General features: G+C 44.2%; 1 protein-coding gene across 1 annotated transcript in view; it reads right to left on the bottom strand.

Annotated features, from left to right (window-relative positions):
• LOC143023326 (putative methyltransferase DDB_G0268948) overlaps positions 1–8503 on the bottom strand; it is a 33645-nt gene extending 25142 nt beyond the window's left edge. Inside the window, exons 1-2 of the mRNA XM_076181859.1 lie at positions 8461–8503; positions 6815–6959 (exon numbers count right to left, since the gene is read on the bottom strand). Coding sequence (XP_076037974.1) covers positions 6815–6925 — 111 coding nt within the window. The 5' untranslated portion in view covers positions 6926–6959; positions 8461–8503. The remainder of the gene's footprint in view (positions 1–6814; positions 6960–8460) is intronic.
• Between the last annotated feature and the right edge of the window lie 2123 nt (positions 8504–10626).

The raw sequence follows: 10626 nt of genomic DNA, 5'->3' as shown, positions 1-10626 counted from the left end.
TGGCACCCCTGGATGACGGGTCATCCCCGCATCCTGTCCACTGCCCTGGGTCAGAAGCAGTGTCGCAAGACACAGCACATCCACAGCAAGGCTGCTTCATAAGTTCGGCGACCCCCCTCTCCGTCCCCTCATGCAGAAAAGGAGAAGACGGCGAGAAATCCCTTCGGGCTGCGTCAGTTTTTTTTTTTTTTTCCTCTCATACATACTTCCTCACCCCTCATCCCCCACCCACTCCCCCTCATGCATCACAGCATCATCCATACACAACCATTCTCCATTCACCCCTATCTTCTGTCCTCTCCCGTCCTTCCTCAACAGACATTCCTCTCTTTTGTAGTACCCCTTTCACCACATCCGTCCATCTCATCCTAGGACGCCCCCTCATATTCACTCCTTCCACCTCTGCCTTCCACACCTTTTTTACTAATCTTTCTTCACTCATTCTTTCCATGTGTCCAAACCGTCCTAATACTCTTTCATCAACCCTATCTCCCAGCTCCCTTTCCACCCCTGTTCTCCTCCTCACCTCCTCATTTCTCACTCTATCTAGCCTAGTAACCCCTATCATACTTCTCAGACACCTCATCTCAAACACATTCAAACTCCTTTTCTCTTCTTCTCTTATGTTCCATGTTTCTGCCCCGTACAGTGCTGTTGGCACAATCACTCCTTCATATTACCTCCTCGTAGCATCCATTTCCAGATGTCTATTCCTCATTACACTTTTTAATCCACCAAGGCATTTACTAGCTTCTCTCGATCTACAATCTACTTCCACCCCCACTCCTCCCTTTCCTGCCACATTTGCACCCAAGTATCTAAAAATATCCACTTCCTCCAGTCTCTCACCCTTAATGCTCACCTCCAGCCTGCTGTCACTCTCTCCCCTTGTACATCTCATCACCTTACTTTTCCCCACATTTATTTTCAGCTTCCTTCTTTCACACACCTTCTCAAACTCTGTCACTAACTTCCTCAATCCCTCCTCTGATCCTGCTCAGTGTCGTCAGCAAACAACAACTGGCTTATTTCCCACTTTTCTCCATTTTCTTTAACCATCTCCAATCCCTGACCCACTACCCTTGCATTCACCTCTCGCACTACCCCACCCATGTATAGATTGAACAGCCAGGGCGACATAACACATCCCTGACGAAGTCCTACCTTTAAATCAAACCTTTCACTCTCTCCATTTCTAATCCTAACACAAGCCCTACTACTCTCGTAAAAACTCTTGACTGTTCTTAACAGCTTTCCTCCTATCCCATATATCTGCAGTACCTCACACAGTGCCTTCCTGTCTACCCTGTCGTAAGCCTTTTCCAGATCCATAAAAGCCCAAAAAACATCCTTACCTTCTCCTATACTTTCTCACATATCTGTCTTACCCAAAAGATCTGATCTACACAACCCCTACCTGTCCTAAACCCACACTGTTCCTCACCAATTACTCCCTCTGTTCCTCTCCTAATCCTCTCAATCAAGATCCTCCCATAAGCCTTCCCAACTACACTCAACAAGCTGATCCCACTGAAACCACTACACTCACACTTGTAAAGCGGAACTATACAGGCACTCCTCCAGTCCTCCGGCACTCTACCCTCTCTTAAACAAACATTAAGTAATCCCACCAGCCAGTCGACCATCACTGTACCTCCTTTCTTCAGACATTTTGCATGCCATCCATCCAACCCAGGTGCCTTACCTGCTCTCATCATCTGATCCCTCCTCTAACGTGACACATGACCTCTCTAGAGTACCGCCTCAGGATAAACTTAGCTACTGTCATATCCATGGTCAATGTAAACATTCAACTAATCAGTGTTCAAAGATTCTGAAACTTAAGGCAGATACCTCTGTTCAACTTAGGCTAACTCAGTCCCATTTTCACTAGCGCCCACATCACAAACCAAGGGAATGATCAATATTAACCGGTCTCAGTTACCTTCCAGTTTCTTACAAAGAACACACCTATCTCAATCACAGTAGGTATTGGTGCAGAATGTAGTCTTATAGGCAGTAAGGCTTATTAGGATTTGTACATTCAGGGATTTGTACATTCTCCATTTACCTCCTTTTTGTGATAGTTTGCATTCTGTACAAGGTTCTCCCTTGTCTATTCTTGGGTCTGTTCGCATTTCCTTGAGGTTTTCCTTGCATGCTACAGTTTTCCATGTTACTTTTGTTGTTTCTGGAATAATCTTATGTGTAATTGCCTCTTTGGTATTGATGCCCATAGCATAGATATTGCTCTTGGGTATTGATGCTCATAGCATAGATATATTTCCTAGGCGTCGTGTAGTGACTTTACATAATTCTGTTATTCCTGCAACGGATAGGCCAGTTTCCATTTGTAGCTCCCCTTCTGTATATGATCACACCATACAGTTGTCTTCAAAGGGTTCTAATCGTTTTGACTCTCCTATTCTTTCTTGCGCTGCTGTTGTTGTAGGCGAGCATTATATTGGACCTTGATGTTCAGTTCGAGTCCCGGTGTGCATTTCAGGTGCTCCAGTTGGATCTGACGTCTTATCTCAGCCTAACTCTGTTCGTGTTCATCGTCTAGCATTGGAAGAAACTCAACTATTCATGAAGATCATGTTACCACAGCTATGGTAACCAACGTCACTGGTGCTCCTATCACCCTTTCTCTTGGCAGTCACTTATGTTCCTTTGAAGTTGTTGTTGACAATGTCCGGGATTCGCCTCCTATTATAGTAGCTTCTATGCTACAATCTCCACAAACAAGTGACAGCTCACTTGGCCTCTAGATATGCAACGTATGTAGGCCACGCCCATCCAGCCGAAGAACTCGTACAACGCCTAAGCTTCCTCGCTGCAACACATCACTGCAGGAGGTAGTGACCAACTTCCGCTCACACGAGGCATTGAGGGTGACAGTTTCAGATGTCAGGGAGGACTCGCACGCATGCACCTTGTCGGCATGCCAAATGAATCCACGCCAGGAGCACGCATCCCCGCCTCAGCGTCCCCCTGCACCTTCCCCCGGGAAGGCTGGCACCTGCCGCCCGGTTACCGACACCATAGGCACTCAGCACCTAGGCATGTTGGGGATACCCAGAGCCAGCTTACAGCCGCCGCTCTCGGCTCCGACTTACGTGGTCGATGTATCTCACATGCTTCCCGCAACGGGACGTTTCCGGGCTACCTTGACGCTCGGAGACAGGGACTGCAACGCCGCCATACGGGTTCACGAGAGGGCCCAAATACCCCTCTTCTCCTTCGGCTTGGCCATAGTCCCGTGCGACTTCCCGAAGACTGTCCTGGTGGTGACATACGCGAATAGGTGCGCCGAGCTAAAACTACCCGTTGAGAGTTCACCGGTCGCTGCTCGCGATTACTTCCTACGAGAATTTAGCGACGTTCTGGTCTCTAGGGATAACCCCTGCACCGTCCCCCTAGGAAAGATGATGCCCCTCCCATAAGAATCTACCTGAAAGCTGACGCGGTGTCCTTCGCCACCCGCACGCCCAGGCCGATACAGTTCATATTTCAGGATCCAGTGAAGGAAGAACATAACTCAATGGTGCAGCAAGGTGTCATCACGCCTGACGGTGAGGCGAGCTCTGTCCTCGCTGCCCGTGCTGGCGCCCGTCGACCTCGCCCTGCCAGTGGCACTGCAGACGGATGCGTCGCGTCTCTACAGCATCGGGTAGGTACGCCCTCCTGCAAGACCACGGTCAGGGGCACTTACGTCTCGTCCAGTGTAGCTCGATGTTCCTGACGGACGCCGAAGTACAATACGCCACTACCACTGGAGATGCTTGCTGTCATTCGTGCCGCGTCTAAATGCAAACCATATTCGATTGGATTGCCCCAATTACATTGATGACGGACCATCGCACGCTCATCCCTAGCTCACGTCAGGAGCGTCGTCACCGGCAACGCCGACGCTTCGCAGGGACGAACCGTCGTCCGCCGCCAACAGGACGCTCCCTCCAAAGACTCCGGGCCACGGCACGGATGAACCCCGCCTGCGGCCACCTGCGTGTCCTCCGGGTTCCCATCCAACCGCTTCGCCCTACCCGACTCCGTTCCCCGCGTACTGAAAGCTCCGGGACGCCATCTCCGACGACGGGGAACTGACACTGTACGCCTAGCGCATCGCCGTCCCCGCCGCTCTACGGAAGCGCCCACCGGCCTCCGAAGATGCCGCCCCCGTCGCGTCCAATTCCTCGGTAGATGACCAGTGGTCCCCGTGAGCGCCCCCTCCCCCAACTCGCCTCACGAATAGGCATACCTCTCGCGATGGTCCTGCGAGCGCGGTAGATGGGGGGAGGGGGGTATGTGCTTTAGCATAGAATACTAGCATAGGGCAGGGTACCGTAGTCTCATAGCGTGCCCTGACCAGCAGTGACGCTTCCCGTACAAAGCGAAAGACGGCTGTCCCCACGCCAGTTGATGCTCGTCTGTCTTGCCATACGCACCTCCCGCTCTCATGTTCGCATAACCCACTGATTAATAAACGCGTAAATCGTCCCCCCCAACCCGCGTTTCACGGTTGCCTCTGCATGCAGGATCGCTTTCGTTTTTATAGTGTGTAAACAATCTACAATAATGTATTTAATCCGTATAAAGAAGAATTAGTTTTATCTGGTAGTAAATCATCATAAATAACATACTTGTGCCGAGGTGAAAAAAATATCTATTGCGTTGTAGAAATAATTGTTTACAAAACCTTTGTGGCATCCAGAAGGCGCAATGTGAACGTGATGTATCACAGTATTTTGTGTAGGAGCACACTGCAAAAAATACTGAATGCATCACGTATACTAACCTCTTTTTTTGTGGGAAGGGGGGCAGGTGTAACCAAAGACAGCATTGCAGAACAAACATGCATACAGGTAAGCTCTACTATACTACTCTGTTGGTTGTCAGGCCGGACGGCCCTTCACCGCTTTCACTATACGAGTACCTCTCCAGATGGTTCTATCCTTTGCCAATTCTTTCCAGTCCTCCCTTGGTGCCACCCTCTCCACGTCCTTCTTTACTCCATCCATCCATCTGTACCTGGGTCTCCCTACTGGTCGTCTGCCCTCAACTCCTCCTTCCATCACCTTATTTGGTAGTCTGTCTGGCTTCATTCGTACGCAGTGTCCAGCCCACCTTGCTCTTCTTCCCCGTATTTCATCCTGAATGTACGGTTGCCGAGTCTGATCTCTAATTTCCCTGTTATGTCTTCGTCTCCATTTCCCTGCTTCATCATATACTGGGCCGAGGATTCTTCTCAGAATACCGTTTTAAAAAAAATTCCATGTCCATGTCCATGTCTCACATCCGCACAAGACTGTTGGTTTTATTACAATGTTATATGTGTTATATATGACTTAATCCTCAAGCATAGCTTACTACTTAAGTCTATGTATTGCGCATGCACCCCCAGACCCCCCCCCCTAATACAGGTAAGCGCCAACATGAAAACTTCAGAGACATTTCGGTTCATAAGGCCGTCTATCCACACATCTCGTCAAATATATTTAGTGAATCGAGACTACCCTTAAAAGACGATGAAAAGTTCTTAATATCGCAAAAGGAATTGCCTGTTTCACTACAGGACGCTTGGGTTGGTATACATCATGACGTCATCAGAACAAATACCAAGATATGCCGCTGTAAGCTGTGTATTAGAATATTTTCGTCAAAAAATTCCTCAAATAGTATTTCGAGATAATGTATTTGTTTTAAACATGGTTCTCGTGAAAACAGATAACATTACAAAAAGAAAAATACAAAGGTATACCTGGGCTTGGTGGTTACCCTTTCATGTAATTGAGTGTCTTTTACCAACTTCACAATTCTAACTCACGTGATCACTATGCCCTTATATCACATTTGGGATAACTCCTCTCGCGGCTTCTAAGAGGGGGTTTACACGGTCTAACGGTTGTCGAACAACGTGTTCGACAACCAAATACCCCGTTCACACATCACTTTAAACACGTGTCTGTCGAACCGCATTCGACGAACCGTTAGACTGTGTAAACCCCCTCTAAGGCCAAGTCCAAAATCCCGCCATTCTTATATAATTGTTGTTACTATTATTATTATTAATATCATTACTATTACCATCATTGTCATCATCATTATTCCTGGAAAAAAAATCACTTCCCTGTTCTATTTTTCTTTCGTTATTCATATGGTCACTTCCGAAATAACTGCATGCCTAGCCTCCTTGGAGACTGCGACGCGAGTCTCTGAAACGTCTTTTTATTTGTCTATTCTTTATTCTATTTATTTGGTTCGTTCTCAAATACTCTCTAGTCAACCAATAATCCCGTTTTTCATTCCACTAGGAGACTCTGATACTCTCTTACCCACTTATAAATGTCACGTGAGACTTGGACTCTTCCAAAATGGGAGTTTCATGACATTTTTTTCTAACATAAGCACTTTACTTCGAATTTAATTATTTTTAAGTATTTTCTGGAGTGGCCCCCTTCCTTGGATGTTTATCATATTTTGTCATCTGTTTATTTACCCATCTATTCATTTATCTATTCATCCACTTATTAATAAATTCTGTTTATCTTTCATTTTTGCCGCTCTTTGAAATATATATTGAAATACATGGGAACTTCCACATGTGATTCCATAGCGAGTGGTTGGCAATGGTTTGATAACTTCAACGCACTTCATACCACTTTTATGTCGACATTTTACCAAATCACTGTAACAGATCTATTAACCCATTTCCTTTACTTGTAATACTTCTTTACTTATTCAGGCTGCTCCAGGCAAGTTTATTAATCTATGCAACACCTCCTTGTGCGGGAGTGATAAATTAATAACTTACTTTTTCTCGAAGAAATTTTAGTGTCCGGTCAATGAGTGACTGGGGCGGCAGTGGGCGGTGGGCGGCATAGATTGCTGCATGGTCAATCCCGTCGAAGTAACGATTGGCCATTTCAAACTCTTCAGCTGTTTACTCTCGCAGTGATCTGCAGTTAGTGAGAAAATAACAAATTTTAAACAATCAAAATATCACGCCCAAATTTTAAGAGTTTACGTTCTTCTAAGTGGAGTCCGCTACGACGTGATCTCTAGATTCTAGAGGGCCATTTACACGGTCTAACAGTTTGACAAACCCGGTTTGTCAAACAAGTGTTTGAAGTGATGTTTGACCGTGTGAATAGGGTATTTGGTTGTAAAACACGTTCGACAAACCTGTTTGACGACCAAAAACCCCATTCACACGGTCAAACATAACTTCAAACACTTGTCTGACAAACCGGGTTTGTCAAACTGTTAGACCGTGTAAATGGCCCTTTAGACCGACTAAAATTTCTCTTGTTGAGGGGGTTTTACACAATCAAACATGTTGGCCAACTCGCTCATCAAACCTCCAACACAACATGCTTGAAGAGTTGTTACATGCTCAGACCAAACAGACAGACAACCTCAGTCGGTGCCATGAGGAGAAGGGGCAACATGTCCCTTACTCAAGACGAGGTGATGGCAATTGAGAAAGTGATTGCCCTCAACGAAAAGAAAAGGAAGCGTGCAAAGTGGATAAAGGACTGGTTACTGAAAAGGGACCACATTATTTTCTCATACCAACTTAATGAAGGAGCTGAAATTACACCCAGATGATTGGCGCAATTATATGCGCATGGACGAATCAACATATTTAGAACTTCTGAATTTGGTCACTCCATTCATTACTTGTAAAGACACCGTTATGAGAAAGTCTATTAGCCCTCATCATCTCATGAAACGGCTGAGCACAACATTGCGTTTTTTTAGCAACGGACAGATCTCTGCAAGACTCGAGATTTTCAGCTCTCATCGCAACTAGCACCTTTTCTAGGATTATACCAGAAACTTGTCATGCCTTCTTAGGGAACTACGAAGACAGATTTTGTTTTTTTTTCATCACATCATCCCGCGTGCACTGAGGGTCAAGTTCTTTTAGCTTTTCATGCAATTCATGCAATTCATATATACCTTTATTTCCTATTAGAGTATTCTTTCGATTTCACCTTCCACAATGCCATGTGCTTCCTATATATGTCAATGAAATCTATCATAATGTCCATTTCCTTGTCCTTAACGGCACACGTATCATTCATTTTGGAAATAATCGGGAAGGCTGTCACTGAAGGAGCTGCTATAGATGTTACCACTGCGAGATTTGAGTATGTATGACGGTTGGAGATTGATGCGTGAACTTCAGACGTTCATGCATGGACATGCACGAGCAAGCTCCGCCCACAAAAGTCAGGCCAGATCAGACATCCGTCCAACATGTTTACCCCTTTCACATGTTCAAACATAATCTCAAACACCGTGTTGGCCAAGATGTTTGATCGTGTAAAAACCCCTTTACACTCGAACATCATTGAATCGAAGGCAGTTGATATTCAAGCAGTGTTGGGAACATTTTTGTTACAAAAAGGTTTGGCATTGTTTTTAACAAGGACGTAGACAACACAGGCTTACCGTCCCTTTGTCGACTTTGTACACACTGACTACAATGGCCCAGCGTTGCCGGAATACCACACCTGTCTTTTCCACACGTTTTCTTTGATCGAAAACTGAACAGTGACTAAGCTATTCTATGTTTGTGATTGACGGAATTTCTATCGGCTTAACGGGCACACACAACAATGTGGAATAGGAGTATTGCCACCAACAGAGTTCTGTAAACATTAGATGAGAAAGAAAACACATAAATAATACATAGAGGGATCGGTGACACACACAAAGGAAAGTTTTCTGCAATATCACCACAAAGTAGCTCCAACACTATGCCTCCAATGATTTAAAGAAATTCGCAGGGAAAGCTATAAATATAGACTTTATATTATAAGCAGGTGACGTAATAATACATGAAACAATACACACTTAATTTCTGATGGTGGAATCACAAGTGGACATACACAAGTCACAAATCAACAAACATTATACACACAACATATTTATACTCAAAGTATTAGAACATACTTTTTGAGGGATGAAAATGTACGCATATATCTATACTATAAAGTACAAGAACATATACTTTCTCATAGAGAGAGAGAGAGAGAGAGAGAGAGAGAGAGAGAGAGAGAGAGAGAGAATGCAATTACATGGTTAATGTATGGAGTTTATCATTAACTGAGATGGCTTAAAGCTCACACAAGTACCTTTCTCCCTGACAGCCTCTGACACTAAAATTAGTGCATCCTGTTCCTAGTCTTTGTTTTCATTAATGACAACTTTGAGAATAGTCTCTCAGCATCAGCATTTAAAGTTGGTAGGGACAAGACCTGCATTATAAAGGAACACAGATACTGAAAATGATGTGTGCCATCGTCGTCTGTTACTTTCCCTAGTTTTTCATAGAACTCTAAAATATTACAGTCGGGTACCAAGTCTTGCGGCAAAGTTACGGAATCTAGGTTCCTCCATTCATTGTCTAGAATTTGGACATCAAAATCGTAAATGCGAGGTACTGCTTGAACTAAATTTGTGAGAGAAGGTAGGGCTGTTCTTGTGTTTATATCTAAAACATTTTTTGGTGATAGAAATGAACATAGGCGGAAAAGTTCATCTTCATTAATTCAACTAAGTGGTCAGCTGTACTGAATGGAAGGTTATGCTCGGCGATGAAGCATGCGAGTAGAATGGTCGCTAATACCACCCCTCTACGAGGACGGGGGGGATCCCCCTGCTGGACATCGTGTTGTTACACTGCTCCTTTTCAGCTGAATAACTGGACCTCACAAACTTACACCTTGACCATGTTACCTTCCTCTGCTAAGCACCCTTCTCTTGTATTATTACAATTTTACGACTGTTAGTGTAAATAGGTTTTTAATGGAAATTTTGGTTATCAGCAATCCATCTTACGTATAACATCCTTCTCTTGTATCATTACAATTTTACGACTGTTAGTGTAAATAGGTATTTAATGGAAAATTTGGTTATCAGCAATCCATTTTACGTATAACACCCTTCTCTTGTATCATTGCAATTTTACGACTTAGTTTATAGATATAGGTATTTAATGGAAAGTTGGGTTATCAGCAATCCATTTTACGTATAACACCCTTCTCTTGTATCATTGCAATTTTACGACTTAGTTTATAGATATAGGTATTTAATGGAAAGTTGGGTTATCAGCAATCCATTTTACGTATAACACCCTTCTCTTGTATCATTGCAATTTTACGACTGTTAGTTTATAGATATAGGTATTTAATGGAAAATTGGGTTATCAGCAATCCATTTTACGTATAACATTAACTAAACATAACTTTGCATACAATAAGCTAGAGGCCCCAAAGCAGATAGAAAATGTGGAAATATTTTTCCACACTGTGTAGAAATCCGTCCACATTATCCACGCCAGTTGCCAACTCTCGCTAGATTCCGTCACCATGAGCGATATTTCCACGAAACGGCAACGCTGCAATGGCCAAGCCGCCAAGACGACTACCTGACCATGTGTAGTTGCCAAACACTACCATCGTTATCTTGTACGCAGCTTGTACTCCTTGTAGTCTCACTCTCAACAGAATTCTACACGCACATACATAAAAAAATATTACGACACCACGACATTGGATCACATGAGTATATATTTACATAATTGTAGGATACAGGAAAGGTGCTGTTTTTACT

Source organism: Oratosquilla oratoria, unplaced genomic scaffold, assembly GCF_046742065.1.
Source record: "Oratosquilla oratoria isolate Oo_2021 unplaced genomic scaffold, ASM4674206v1 SCAFFOLD45, whole genome shotgun sequence".
NCBI classification, from domain to species: Eukaryota; Metazoa; Arthropoda; class Malacostraca; order Stomatopoda; family Squillidae; genus Oratosquilla; species Oratosquilla oratoria.
This window is presented reverse-complemented; position numbering and strand designations above follow the sequence as displayed.